The 15688-nt window shown below is 44.8% G+C and overlaps 1 protein-coding gene across 2 annotated transcripts in view; it reads left to right on the top strand.

The window, feature by feature from the left end:
- Positions 1-14548, top strand: part of GINS4 (GINS complex subunit 4) — a 46633-nt gene extending 32085 nt beyond the window's left edge. The window contains exon 8 of one of the 2 annotated variants that reach the window (XM_030938140.1): positions 12606-14548. In XM_030938140.1, coding sequence (XP_030794000.1) covers positions 12606-12609 — 4 coding nt within the window. In that variant the 3' untranslated portion in view covers positions 12610-14548. Of the gene's footprint in view, positions 1-10693; positions 10754-12605 lie in introns of those variants that run through there. The other variant, XM_030938139.1, reaches the window with a different exon arrangement.
- Positions 14549-15688: the final 1140 nt, after the last annotated feature.

The following is a 15688-nucleotide window of genomic DNA, read 5'->3' as shown; positions in this document are numbered from 1 at the left end:
TCACTATCAACTATTCCCGGAAAGACCTGTAGGCCTCTCATGGTGACGCTGCTTCTCCCTAGGATTAATCCAAACAGGTTTGAGGGTAGGGGCCCATATATACCCGTACTTAGGGCTTGGGGTCCCATTTCAGGGGTTAATACTGTGTGGGAGGTGGAACAGAGGTCCAATCCTGCGCTTCCTGGGGTTGCTCTACTAAGCTGTGAAACGGATTGTTGTTGGTTGGTACAAAACTGACCACCCCATAAGCTTGTTTCGGGGCCTGGGGCCGGCCCCTCAATCCGTTTCCCTGTTGAGGTGTTAGGGGATTTCCTTGATTGTCAATTTTAGATTTACATTCGTTGGACCAATGTTTTCCTCTTTTACACCTAGGGCAGAGGCCTGGAGCTTTTGCCTCTAAGGTCTTAGCTAGCTCTCCCTTACAATCCCTAGCGAAGTGTCCCATTTTTCCACACTTGAAGCACCCCTTGCTATTCTTATTTTTACTAGCGAGGAAGTCTTTTACGGTTTGTCCACTAAAGGCAGCAGCCATAGCCAAACCCTGTTGATATGAGGGCCCTATGTCTGAACAGAGGCGGATGTAACCTGTTAAGTCTGTTTTCTTTCTATAAGGTCTGATTGCTGCCTGACAAGCTGGGTTAGCGTTTTCGTAAGCTAGCTGTTTTACATAATCCACCCCTGCCTCGGCATTTCCAAATATTCTGCTGGCCGTGGTTAAAAGTCTATGTACAAAGTCTGCAAAAGGCTCATCAGGCCCCTGTTTGAACCCCGTGAGCGAGGCTCCTGGATCCCCCTTAACAGGAAGTTTTCTCCAGGCTTTGGTAGCCGCTGCTTGGATTTGAGAAAACAGTCCAGGATTGTACTGCATCTGAGCATCGGTTTCTGTGTAATTACCCGAGCCAGTTAGCATATCAAAATCCCAACCATTTCCGGCTTGTTGGTTTCTCTTGGCCGTATCTCTACAATTTTCATAAAATTCTGACTTCCAAATCAGATGGTCACCTCTGGAAAGAACTGCTCTAACTAAGGTATTCCAATCTATGGGAGTGAGCCAATTTTCGGCCACAGATTCGACCATGGCCAGGGTGTACGGGGCAGTAGCTCCGTATTGCGAGACAGCAGTTTTTAGTTCTTTTATTACAGTAAATTCAAACCCATTGTGGTGCCTCCAGGCTCGGCCCTGCGCATCTGTAGTTTCAGTTACTGGAAAAACGTCTCAAGGAGAGGAATCCTCCCTATCCCTACTACCAAGCGACCTTCCTTTTGGGACATGCTGTCCGGGTCTCTGAGGGTGAGAGGGTTTCTCTATTCCTTTAGGGTATTGAACGCTCTCACGTCCTGTCCTTAATTTCTGCAATCTAGTGATTAAAGACTGATGTAGTTCTTCAAGCTTTATTTGCTCTTCAAGTTGTGCAATTTTTTCCTCTACGCTCCTCTTTTGGGTCTATTACTGCCATAACTGCAGGGACAGAAGCCTTATTATAGGGAGGGGGATAAGTAAGAGTTTGTGGCCAGTCAGAATTATGATATTTTGCTGCCCCTTCCTCTAAATTATCCCAGTTTACTTCTGAAGGGTTAAGGTTATTTTCACTTTTGCTTTCATTAGTTGTGGGTAAAACTGGGTATTTTTTAGACTTTTCCTTATTTGATGTTTCTATATTTGTTATTGAGGGGACCCCAGCCTCTTCCTCGTCGCTTTGTAGCGATATAAGGTCTATTTCTTTATTAGGTATGGATTTTTCGAGGTCGGTTTGGGAGCTGCCTCTTAATATTTCCTCAGTCTGAGTAACCACCGCCATTACCTCAGGATCTTTTTCTTTTTCCTTTTTATCTATTATATCTCTGATTAGATTCCAATAAGAAAAAGCTGTCACCAGAACCTTTTCTGGTCCAAAAGTACTATAGTAATCTTGAAAACAGTCTCCCACTCTACGCCACCTCTTTATGTCAATGGTCCCCTCTTGTGGAAACCAAGGGCAGGTTTCTTTTACAAAATCAAAAAACTTAAACAAATCATTACTTTTAACCTTTACTCCTCGTGTTTTTAAAGCCTCTTTTAATTGCCCTACATAAATTTGATGCTGGCTTAATTCTTGTCCCATAATCAGACACTATTACTCACCTCTGGTTCCCACGCGGCAGGCTCCCACGACGTCCGGAGGAATTTCTTCCACTTTCACTTTTGGCCGACTTTAGTGCCTTCTTCCTCACTGTTTCCCCCGTGTCCAGGTCCCTGTTCGGGCGCCAGGTGTCCCGACCTGCAGGACAGTCGAACGGGCCCTGGAAGGGGGAGTGGGAATGGAGGAGACAAGAAAACACAAGAAATGGAGACAAGACAAATAGCCTGATCAAGTCTCGTTTATTGAGTGTAGGGTCATGCCTTATATAGGCTGGCAGGGGAAGAGGTTGGGCCAGGGTGGTGACGGGGGGCCAGGTCTTCTCAAATTACAATCGCGCATGCGCCGTGGGTTTGTACTTTTCCCGGGCGCGGGATCGTGCCTGTGCCCTGGGCTGCATATCTTCCTGGGCGGGAAAATGTTTGCGTGCGCGGGAAAGGTTGGTGCGTGCGGGAAAGGTTGGCACGCGCGGGAACAGTTTTGGCGCGGGCGGGAGAAACTTAGGCATGCGCGGGAAAAGCTTTGGGCGTGCGCGGGAAGGGTTTGTAAATGAAGAACCCGGGAATGTGCCCTCTTGTCTCCGCTTTGCGGAGATCAAGCAATAGAGGTCGGCTAATTCCGGGCCTCATGGCTCCCGACACACTATGACTCTTAACACACTGAGAGTCTGTCTAGGTCTCAAACTCCTGGGCTCAACCCATCCTCCTGCCTTATCCTCCCAAAGTGCTGGGGTTGTAGGTATGAGCCACCATGCCTGACCTGTTCAGGTATGTTTTATTGAACAGTCCATTCTTTCGTCATGACTTTTAATGCTATCGTGTGTGTGTGTGTGTGTGTATGTGTGTGTGTTTGGCTGTTCATTTCTGTTAGTCTGTTAATTTGCTCTAGATCTAAAATCACCGTATTTGCTATAGATTTTAGTTTAGTTTAGTCTTTTTTTTTTTTTTTTTTTTGAGATGGAGTCTCATGCTGTCGCCCCGGCTGGAGGACAGTGGCACGATCTCAGCTCACTGCAACCTCCGTCTCCCAGGTTCAAGCAATTCTCCTGCCTCAGCCTCCCAAGTAGCTGGGACTACAGATGCCTGCCACCACGCCTGACTAACTTTTGTATTTTTAGTAGAGACAGGATTTCACCATATTGACCAGGCTGGTTTCAAACTCCTGGCCTTGTGATCTGCCTACCTCGGCCTCCCAAAATGCTGGAATTATGTGCATCAGTCACCATGCTCGGCTCTATAGCTTTTAGTTTTAACTTTAAATAACTATTTAAATTACTAAAATATATATGCCATTGTCAATAGTTTAGAAAGAAAAACTGAGAGAAGAAAACAAAAATCCCCTAACATTTCACCATCCTAAAATAACCACCAATAAAATGTTAGTGTTTGTGCTTCCTTCTTGATGGTGGAGTTAAATGAGTGAGCAAAACAATAACATGTCTAGAAAACAGGCCTATGCTGGGAAAACTGGCTAGCCATATGTAGAAAGCTGAAACTAGATCCCTTCCTTACACCTTATACAAAAATTAATTCGAGATGGATTAAAGACTTAAATGTTAGACCTAAAACCATAAAAACCCTAGAAGAAAACCTAGGCAATACCATTCAGGCCATAGGCATGGGCAAGGACTTCATGACTAAAACACCAAAAGCAATGGCAACAAAAGCCAAAATTGACAAATGGGATCTAATTAACTAAAGAGCTTCTGCACAGCAAAAGAAACTACCATCAGAGTGAGCAGGCAACCTACAGAATGGGAGAAAATTTTTACGGTTTACCCATCTGACAAAGGGCTAATATCCAGAATCTACAAAGAACTTAAGCAAATGTATAAGAAAAAATCAAACAATCCCATCAAAAAGTGGGCAAAGGATATGAACAGACACTTCTCAAAAGACATTTATGCAGCCAACAGACACATGAAAAAATGCTCATCATCACTGGCCTTCAGAGAAATGCAAATCAAAACCGCAATGAGATACCATCTCACGCCAGTTAGAATGGCAATCATTAATTAAAAAGTCAGGAAACAACAGGTGCTGGAGAGGACGTGGAGAAATAAGAACACTTTTACACTGTTGGTGGGACTGTAAACTAGTTCAACCACTGTGGAAGACAGTGTGGCAATTCCTCAAGGATCTAGAACTAGAAATACCATTTGACCCACTGATCCCATTACTGGGCATATACCCAAAGGATTATAAATCATGCTGCTGTAAAGACACATGCACACGTATGTTTATTGTGGCACTATTCACAATAGCAAAGACCTGGAACCAACCCAAATGTCCATCAATGATAGACTGGATTAAGAAAATGTGGCAAATATACACCATGGAATACTATGCAGCCATAAAAAAGGATGAGTTCATGTCCTTTGTAGGGACATGGATGAAGCTGGAAACCATCATTCTGAGCAAACTACTGCAAGGACAGAAAACCAAACACCGCATGTTCTCACTCATAGGTGGGAATTGAACAATGAGAACACTTGGACACAGGGTGGGGAACATCATGCACTGGGGCCTGTCATGGAGTTGGGGGATGGGGGAGGGATAGCATTAGGAGATATACCTGAAGTAAATGATGAGTTAACGGGTGCAGCACACAAACATGGCACATGTATACATATGTAACAAACCTGCATGTTGTGCATGTGTACCCTAGAACTTAAAGTATAATAATAAAAAAAAAAAAAAAAAAAAAAACGGGCTTAGTGCAGAAAAGGCTTCTTTAGCCTAAGTAGTGGAGAACAGAAAAAAAAAAAAAAAGTAAATATGTTCTTTAATTTTTTTTTTTTTTTGAGATGTAGTCTCACTGTCACCCAGGCTGGAGTGCAGTGGCACCAATCTCTGCTCACTGCAACCTCCACCCTCTGAGTTCAAGCAATTCTCCTGCCTCAGCCGCCTGAGTAGGCAGAGGCTACCACACCTGGCTAATTTTTTTGTATTTTTAGTAGAGACTACATTTTTTGTATTTTTATTGTGACCGTTAATGGGTGTCAACTTGATTGGATTGAAGGATACAAAGTATTGATCCTGGGTGTATTTGTGAGGGTGTTGCCAAAAGAGATGAACACTTGAATCAGTGGGCTGGGGAAGGCAGACCCACCCTTAATCTGGTTGGCACAATCTAATCAGCTGCCAGTGAATATAAGCAGGCAGAAAAATGTGAAAAGGAGAGACTGGCCTAACCTCCCACCCTACGTCTTTCTCCTATGCTGGATGCTTCCTACCCTCGAACATTGGACTCCAAGTTCTTCAGTTTGGGGACTCAGACTGACTCTCCTTGCTCCTCAGTTTGCAGATGGCCTATTGTGGGACCTTGTGATTGTATAAATTAATTATATATATATATATATATATATATCCTATTAGTTCTATCCCCCTAGAGAACCCTAATACAACCATGTTGGCCTGGTTGGTCTCAAACTCCTGACCTCAGGTGATCCACCCACCTCAGCAGCCTCCCAAAGTGCTGGGACTACTGGTGTGAGCCACTGCGCCCGGCCTGTTCTTTAAATTTGAAGAATTTTTAGAACAATGCTAAACAGTTTTTCATTTTTTAAAAAGCACAAAGAAGAGTAAAACCACTTATCTCAAAAGAAGTGTTCCCTGAACATGAAGCAAGCCCCTTCCTTCCTTTTTTCTTTTCCTTTCTTCCTTCCTTCTTTCCTTCCTTCCTTCCTTCCTTCCTTCCTTCCTTCCTTCCTTCCTTCCTTCCTTCCTTCCATGAGACAGGGTCTCATTCTGTTGCCTAGGTTGGAATGCAGTGGCATAATCATGGCTTAGTGCAGCCTCAACCTCCCAGGCTCAGTCAATCTTCCCATCTCAGCCTTTCAAGTAGCTGGGACTATAGGTGCACACCACCACGCCCAGCTAATATTTTTGTATTTTTTGTAGAGTTGGGGTTTTGTCATGTTGTCCAGCCTGGTCTTGAACTCCTGGGCCCAAGCAATCCTCCTGCCCCAGCCTCACAAAGTGCTGGGGTTACAGGCATAAGCCACTGCACCTGGCTGAGGCAAGCCTCTTGACTTTGAAGAAGATAAAACAGTGGACCGCCCAGTCAAGAGAGTTAAGACATCCCTGAGAGACTGTAAGAAAGATGTCACTCCATCCTCTATCGGGTAGGAACCTGGGCCTTCCTTACTGCTTGTCATTCACAGCCAGCCAAGACACCTTAGGCTGCACTCCAGTGACCTTTAAAATTAAACTGCTTAATTTTAGTGGATTAGCCAGAACAGCCAGGAGTGGGTCATGATGACCTGGGAGGAGACCAGCAGTTTGCCTGTGGTCATAAACAAGATCTCATGATCCAATTTCATTCTAGCTTTTAGGAACAAATTAGTTTTGTGGGATAAAAAAATTCAAGAGGAAAGGGTAAGAAAGGAAGATGAAAGGAATTAATCAAGTTGGGTTTTTAGAAAGAATGTTGAAAAACCAAAATTCAGGCTGGGCGTGGTGGCTCACACCTGTAATCCAAGCACTTTGGGAGGCCGAGGCGGGCCGATCACCTGAGGTCACGAGGTCCAGACCAGCCTGGCCAACATGACAAAACCCCGTCTCTACTAAAAATACAAAAAAGCCAGGAGTGGTGGTGCATGCCTATAATCCTAGATACTTGGGAGGCTGAGGCAGGAGAATTGCTCGAACCTGGGAGGCAGAGGTTGCAGTGAGCCGAGATGGTGCCAGTGCACTCCAGCCTGAGGGACGGAGTGAGACTGTCTCAAAAAAAAAAAAAAAAAAAAAAAAAAAAAAAAAAGTTGGCCAGGCCCAGTGCCTCACCCCTGTAATCTCTGCCCTTTGGGAGACTGAGGCCAGAAGATCACTTACTTAAAGTCAGGAGTTTGAGATCAGCCAGGGCAACACAGTGAGACCCTATCTCTACACAAAATTAGCCTGTGGTCCCAGATACTCAGGAGTCTGAAGTGGGAGGATCGCTTGAGCCTGAGAGGTCAAGGCTGCAGTGAGCCGTGATTGTACCACTGCACTCCAGCCTGGGTGACTAATAGAAAGCAATGGAAAAGAAACTGGGATTCTTATAAAAAGCAAGCAGCTTTTCTAACCTAAGTCAGAATACCCAGAACATATACCAGGACAAATGAGTCAGTAAAGTGACAAAGCCAAACCTAGAGCTATTTATGAAGACTAGAAAAGCTTATGCTGCATCAGGAAGAAAAGGCAAACCCAACGCTGGAATGGTCTACTGAAGAAGGTTGTAAGAGATATGGTCTTAGACACGACAGAAAAATTAATAGATCTTCTTCTGTCCTGAAAGGTTTACACAGCTGCTCACCCAACATTTGCAAAGGGCGGGATCAGAAAGTCTCTGGAGTTTCCTTCCAGTTTTCAATCTGCCTGCATGCAGCAGTCTTTTGTAGATTTATGCATGGTTCCACATATCTCTTCCAGAATATTAATACTAATTCCTTACATTGAGAGGCACTTCTTGTTTTTCAAAATATTTTCACAAGGAGCAGGAGACAATGAAATGATCCTGTGACTTGGAGTCAGAAAGTGAAGCTCAGGTCCAGAATCTGCATTTTTATTAACTCAGCAGCTGTGGAGAAATTACTTCCTTATCTATAAACCGGAGCTAGTAATAATACCAACATAAAAAGTTTGCTATAGGGAAAAAGTGAGATGAAGTATTAAAAGGTTTTTGGCTGGGTGCAGTGGCTCATGCCTGTAATCCCAGTATTTTGGGAGGCCGAGGCAGGTGGATCACCTGAGGTCAGGAGTTTGAGATAAGCCTGACCAACATGGTGAAACCCCATCTCTACTAAAATCACAAAAATTAGCCAGGTATGGTGGTGTGCACCTGTAGTCCCAGCTACTTGGGAGGCTGAGACACGAGAATCACTTGAACATGGGAGGCAGAGGTTGCAGTGAGCCAAGATTGCACCACTGCGCTCCAGCCTGGGTGACCGAGTGAGACTCCATCTACTCAGGAAGCTGAGGTAGGAGGATCACTTGAACCCAGGAGGTGGTAGAGGTTGCAGTGAGCTAAGATGGCACCACTGTGCTCCAGCCTGGTTGTCAGAGACCCTGTCTCAAAAAAAAAAAAAGAAAAAGGAGGTTTTGAGAAGTCAAACTATCACACGTATATAAGATGTATAAGATGTTGTCTTCATCTTCTTACAACAATACATTGACATAGACAGTTACCATTATCCCATTTGCAGATATAAAAGCTTCAGTGTTTCCGTAGTCACTGGCAGGCAGTATGGCCAAGCTTGTGCAATCTAGCACTTCTGTCTCAGAAAATCAGTTACCTTTCCCTGACCCCACACTGTTTGTCCAGCAAAAATAAGTTCTGACCTTGACCTGTTCCCATGGCACCTACAGAGGCAATGCCTGCCCAACTGCCTGGTTTCCAACTATGTTAAGCAGTGAGATTGCTTTAATCATGGTAGATCATTTCCAGGTCTAACTTTGGTTCAATATGTTCTTCCAACTCAAGGTCTCTGTGGGTGAAAGGTTTTTAGGATCTTTGAAACTTTTACATATGTTTGTGTGTTTAGCCAGATTTGGGGGGTTTCAGTGTGCAAAATAAATGCACACAATCCTGACAAAAGGAGATCTAAATAACTGTCTAAACAACTGCTCTTTTACTCTACATTTGCTTTGATAGCAATGCCAGGATCACGCTGAGTTAAATACTTGGCATTAACTAATGTAAATAGAGAAAAACAACTCTTATGCAATGAGAGTCAGTTGAAAACCTAGAGCTTATTGGAAATACCAAGAACAGGAGAAAAAGAAATCTGGAAAAACAATCCAGCTACTTTCTCTTCCTTCAAAATAATCACACACCTCAAATAGTAGAAAGTGGATAAAAAATAAATAAACAATAACAATGAATCTATAAAAAATTGATATTAACGGCCAGGTACGGTGGCTCACACCTGTAATCCTAGTTCGAGACCAGCTTGGCCAACATGGTGAAATCCCGTCTCTACTAAAAATACAAAAAAATTAGCCTGGCATGTTGGCACACACCTGTAATCCCAGCTAGTTGGGAGGCTGAGGCAGGAGAATCACTTGAATTTGGGGTAGGGGGTGGGTGGGGACGGAGGTTGCAGTGAGCCAAGATTGCACCATGCACCATTGCACTCCAACCTGGGCAAAAGAGCAAAACTCCATCTCAAGAAAAAAAAAAAAAAAGACTGATATTAACAAAGCAAAATTGGGGTGTCAGATAGAAAAATCAATATAAACTTAAAGGCAAAATCATTAAATAGAATAGATATTTATCAACCATTAATATAAGACAAAATCACCAAGAAGATGTAATAGTAGTGAGCCTTCATATACCAAACAACATAGTATTACAATATATAAACCCTAAACTGTCAGAAACATAAGAATTTGAGAAAAATCTAACCATCATAGGAGACCAGAAAACTCCTTTCTCAGGATTTAGGAAGTGAGAGAACATTTTAGCAAACTGAGAAAATACTTTTTTAAAAAATTGGATCACCTATAGCCATGAAAGAAAATTTCAGTAAATTCCCCCAAAATATAGGTTATAAAGATCACACTCTCAGCTGGGTATGATGGTTCATGCCTATAATCCCAATACTTGGGAGGCCGAGGCAGGCAGATCACCTGAGGTCAGAAGTTCAAGACCAGTCTGGCCAACATGGTGAAATCCCATCTCTACCAAAAATACAAAAATTAGCCAGATGTGTCGGCTAATCCCAGCTATTAGCCGCCAGGAGAATCTCTTGAACCCGGGAGGTAGAGGTTGCAGTAGGCTGAGATCATACCACTGCACTTCAGCCTGGGCAACAGAGTAAGACTCTGTCTCAAAAACAACAACAACAACAACAACAAAAACACATTATCTGAATGCTAGAAAGCAAGTCTGTTGTGGTCAGCAATCTTACCAGTTTTGTTTACCTTCATGCTTCAGCACCTAACACATTGTTCAGCAAAAAGCAGGGATCCATAAGAATTTCTTCCATAGAAAGGAAGGAAGTTAGGCTCTCAATACAACTTAAAGACAACATGAAAAAGATATCCTCCTCCCAATATGATATCTTACAAATTTTTATAGCACTCTTGAAAATAATTCTTGTGTCAAAGAGAAAACAAATATGCAAATGAGAGCCTGTTTAGCAATAAAGCACTCTGTCTTAAAATGTGTAGGTTTTCTTTGTAGAAAATAAACAATCTCAAAAGCATTTCTTGGGAAACACAAAAGATTAAAAATGAAGGAAACAGAGCATCCCACTGAAGAAGGGAGAAACAGTAGAAAAATGAAAGGGGAAATCATAAAATGAAAACAAAATAATTAACTAGGCAACAAGGAAATCAATATACCTAAGAAACTGAAAAATAAATAAATAAAAAAACTTCAAGTCTGACCATGAAAAATACAGAAAACACAGATAAAGCATATTAGGAATAATAAAAGGGCTCTGTCGCCCAGGCTGGAGTGCAATGACACAATCACAGCTCACTGCAGCCTCCACCTCCTGGGCTCAAGCGATCCTCCACCTCAGCCTCCTGAGTAGCTGGGAATAACTGGCACGCACAACCACATCTTGCTAATTTTTGTATTTTTTGTAGAGATGGGGTTTCACCATGTTGCTGAGACTGGTCTCGAACTCCTGAGCCCAAGAGATCCCCTGGCCTTGGCCTCCCAGAGTGCTGAGATTGCACAGGTGAGCTACTGTACCCAGCCAAGGCTTTTTAATAACTAAAATAACACTGTGCTTAACTTTATAATAAATTTAACATTTAAAGGAAATGGTTGATTTTCTCAGAAAATATAAGCAAAACAGACTCAAGAAGAAGTAACATCATCTTGGTTGGTTGGTGTTTTGAAAACACATTTCCCCAGTCTTTTGTTTACCTGTTGATTTTGTTTATCATGCCATATATAATTTCTCCCACCCCCAAATTATGCAAATATTATCCTATAATTCTTCCTTATAATTTACAGTTTTATTTTTTATTTTTTTATTTTTTTTTTGAGTAGCCTCCCGAGTAGCTGGGACTACAGGCACGTGCCACCACACCCGGCTAATTTTTTTTTTTTTTGTATTTTAGTAGAGGCCGGTTTTACCGTGTTATCCAGGATGGTCTCGATCTCCTGACCTCATCATCCACCCGGCTCGGCTTCCAAAGTGCTGGGATTACAGGTGTGAGCCACCGCACTCGGCCAGTTTTATTTTTTTATTAAGCTCTTCAATTATTTTTGTTGTGAGATTGGGGTCCACCCTTATTTTCTTCCAAACAGGTAATCCACTTAGTTGATATCATTAACCCCTGCCTGGCAAGACCTCCTGATCCCCAGTGACCCAAGTAGCAAGTTGTGTTTGTAGATGCACAGGGACTCTTGTTGGCATTGGTGCACAGGTTTGAACCAATCGATATCATTAATTAACCAAGAGCTACTAATACCTACATTATTGAAAATAGACAAATGGCTTAATTTAAAACTTGGCAAAAGGTTTGAATATGTCATTCACTGAGAACGAAATGGAAATGGCCAATAATATATGAAAAAATCCTATTTGCCATTTTCTTTTAAAAATGTAATCAAAACAATCATGAGATGCTTTTTTACACCTGTCATATTGACAAATATCTTAAAGTTTGATCGTTTTTAATTATGGTGAAGATATGGGAAAAGGGCAACTTTTTTTTTTTTTTTTTTTTTTTTTTTTGAGACAGAGTTTTGCTCTTGTACCCCAAGCTGGAGTGCAATAGTACAATCTCGGCTCACTGCAACCTCTGTCTCCTGGATTCAAGTAATTCTCCTGCCTCAGCCTCCCAAGTAGCTGGGATTACAGGCATGCCCCACCACACGCGGCTAATTTTGTATTTTTAGTAGAGACAGGGTTTCACCATGCTGTCAGGCTAGTCTCCAACTCCTGACCTCAAGTGATCCACCTGCCTCAGCCTCCCAAAGTGCTGGGATTACAGGCATGAGCCACTGCTCCTGGCCAAAAGGGCAACTTTTCAAGGCTACTGGTGGAACTGGGCACAGTAGCTTATGCCTGTAATCCCAGCCCTTTAGGAGGCTGATGTGGGAGTATCGCTTGAGCCCAGGATTTGAAGACCAGCCTGAGCGACAGTGAGACCAAGTCTCTATATTGAAAGAAAAATAATTAAAGTAAATAAATACGACAAACAGGCTAGGCACAGTGGCTCATGCCTGTAATCCTAGCTCTTTGGGAGGCCGAGGTGGGTGGATTGCCTGAGCTCAGGAGTTCCAGACCAGCCTGGGCAACACCGTGAAACCCCATCTCTACTAGAATACAAAAAATTAGCTGAGCGTGGTGGCACACACCTGCAGTCCCAGCTACTAGGGAGGCTGAGGCAGGACCCGCTAGAACCTGGGAGGGGGAGGTTGCAGTGAGCTGAGACCGGGCCACTGCACTCCAGCCTGGGTGACAGAGCAAGACTCCATCTCTAATAATAATAATAATAAAGTAAATACAACAAACAAACACAAATCCTGTCTGTTCCACAGCTGAGAGGATTTCCAGTTTCAACATTGTTCCTGTTGTCCCTCCTGTCCTGATCACAGACCCCCATCACTGACCACCCCAGAGTGATCCCAAATGCTGCCTCCGGTGACGTGCTGGTGAGGCAAAGTGTCTGAGTCACACTCTTCTTCTTCCTCTTCTCTCTCTTCTCCTTCTCCTTCTCCTTCTTCTTCTTCGACGGGATCTCACTATCTTGCCCAGGCTGGTCTCCTAACTCCTGGGCTCAAGCGAGCCTCCTGAGTAGCTGGGACCTACTGAGTCACACTTGCAGCCACATCCTTTTCCCTTCTCCAACTCACTGGTTAATCATGAAAGGCTCTTCTGATTGGCCGCCTCCTGGAACTAGTGCCTCACTGCCGCGGGTTGGGAGCAAATAAATAATTCCCGCTGGAAAGCTGTTTCTCAGACAGGAGCAGGGATACCCCTGCCACGCCTGCCGCCTGGAGCTGAGTAGGGTAAGCACGGTGCCACGTGGTTCTTGCACTTCTCTCCTTGCCAGTGCCTCTTCTTCTCCAGTTTCAGGGGACACCATGGGGTGTGCGAGCCAGGGGGAGCGCAGCGAAGGGCGGGTTGGGCTGCAGGTGGGAATGTGCGGCCCTTCTGCGCCCTCATCAGAGCTTCCTTCCCTTTTGCCAAGTTCCCCGTGCCACCTTCAGAGCGCCTCCCTATGCACCTCTGCCTCTGCCGCAGCGCACCTCTCCCGCAGCCCCAGCGGCCTTCTCGAGGGACGCCACAGCCTCTGCTGTCCCGCCCCTGCCTGGGGCGACCCAAGAAGCAAGTTGTGTTTGCAGACGTAAAGGGGCTGTCATTGGTATCGGTGCACTGGTTTGAAGCCAATGCGGGCAGAGCCTGAAGAGGGCGGGTGTCCCGCGTGCAGCCTCCCCCGCCTGGCCTCCTCCTGCTGCAGAGCCGCCCCCCACGCCCCTGGCTGCTGCGCCCCGGGACGGACTAGGGGATATTCAGGGGTGCCCGCACTCTCGGGGGCGAGCAGCCGTGCGCCCTGTAGGGGATTCCTGCGGGGCACCGCGCGCGCAGGTGGGGGCCAGCAGGCGATGCAGATTCGCACCCCCTGGATGCCTGGGGCTCCTTGCAACAAGAGCCCTGTGTTGGAACGCCGGGTCCCCGCGGAGGTGAGAGGGTCAGCTTCACCTTCCAGGTGGTGTTGCCTCCGAGTCTCATGGCCCCACGGGCCATCGTCCAGTTCTGCTTCTCTTTAGAGCGTGCTCAGCAGCCTTTCGGGGACAGTAATCAAAGGCAAAACTACAGTTGGGTGCTGGGTTCGCGGTCCTGCTCATCAGAATGAAGCCAGGCTCTGTGAGGGCGCACAGACAGACAGGTTGAGCCCTCTGCTCCTGCCTTTTCCACCTGGGCAAAGCGTGATTTCTCGTCCAGGACGTGCGTGTTTCCTATGTCGGGGAACTTTGCTCAGTCTGTTTTCTTGCTCCTGAATTCATAATGGGGAAACAGGACTGATTCAACTCCTAGTACCTGCAGAAGGCCTCGAATGCCTCGCATTCTTCTCTCACTTCCTGACTACAAGGGATGAGGTTTTCTTTAGGAAGATTCTGGAAATGGAGTGGGGAAACGGAAGAAATGTAAATAAAGCACTTATAAGTAATTATTGAAAGGGCTTAGCAGAGAGTGTCTAAGGACCGCGGGTGGTGTGTGTGTGTGCGCGCGGTGCGTGTGTGTGTGTGTGTATGTGTGTGTATTGCAGAGGTTGGGGAGGGGTTCTTTACGTTAAAGATGGGAGAGATGCAGCACAGAACTTTGCCCTTCTACTTTCCTCTCCATCTGGAAAGGACTAGTTTCCTGGTAACTTGAAATAGTTCAGCTTATTCAACTTTTGCCAAAAGGAATGTTCATTAAAGCATCTTCAATAGTTGATATAATGAACACTTTTTCTCCCTCTTCATCATAGAAGAGTGTGGGGAGACTCTGTCTCTGCTCATTTCAAAATACAGGTACTTTTAAAAACACTTATTTTCAGTAGCTTAGTACACTTTAATTTTTAATTTTAATTATTATTATTTTTTAGACAGGATCTCGCCATGTTGTCCAAGCTGATCTTGAACTCCTGGGCTCAAATGGTCATCCTGTCTAAGGATGACTCCGAGTGTTGGGATTACAGGCGTGAGCCATGGTGCCTGGCTACTACCTTTTTTTTTTTTTTGAGATGGAGTCTCACCCTGTCACCCAGGTTGGAGTGCAATAGTGTGATATCAGCTCACTGAAACCTCTGCCTCCTGGGTTCAAATGATTCTCCTGCCTCAGCCTCCTGAGTAGCTGGGATTATAGGTACCTGCCACCATGCCCAGCTATTTTTTGTATTTTTAGTAGAGACGGGATTTCATCATGTTGGCCGGGCTGGTCTCGAGCTCCTGACCTCGTGATCCTCCTGCCTCGGCCTCCCAAAGTGCTGAGATTACAGGCCCGAGCCACCACATCTGGCTGCTACTACTTTTTTGAGTCCAATTTACCTAGACCCAGAAGCCTGACCTTTGCTCCCATGGCCCCCATGGCTCCCCGTTATGTATTGATGGTCCAGTATTGAAAGCATCCACTGAAGTGTTTGCCTCTCCCAGGATGGGAGAAAGCGAGGACAAGTCAGCCTTGGACACAGCCAGCCCCAGGCTGGCCACCCCGCTGGAGCTCAGAACATATGGATTAGAATAATATATGCGAATGTGTGCCAAGTGTGCCTCTAGCTTCAATTTACAATGTTCTGAGAGCTTTAGATGTTGGAAGGCTTTAACCTCTCTCCGGGGACTCTTCATTCTTCAATTATTATTCATAGATGACAAATTTTAAATAAAAAATTCCTTTGTATACACTTTTATCTCTTCTGATACTTGGACTACATTTGTTTGTGCCAATGGCAGGTACTGAGGCTGAGCAAGCAACATTCACTTTTTTCTTCCTTCCATTTTTTTTTTTTTTTCTTCCTGTCGCCCAGGCTGGAGCGCAGTGGCACTATCTTGGCTCACTGCAACCTCTGCCTCACAGGTAAGTGATTCTCCTGCCTCAGCCTCCCAAGTAGCAGGGATTACAGGTGCCTGCCACCATG

Source organism: Rhinopithecus roxellana, chromosome 9, assembly GCF_007565055.1.
Source record: "Rhinopithecus roxellana isolate Shanxi Qingling chromosome 9, ASM756505v1, whole genome shotgun sequence".
Lineage (NCBI taxonomy): Eukaryota > Metazoa > Chordata > Mammalia > Primates > Cercopithecidae > Rhinopithecus > Rhinopithecus roxellana.
The sequence above is the reverse complement of the archived record's forward strand: the minus strand, read 5'-3'. Positions and strand labels throughout refer to the sequence as shown.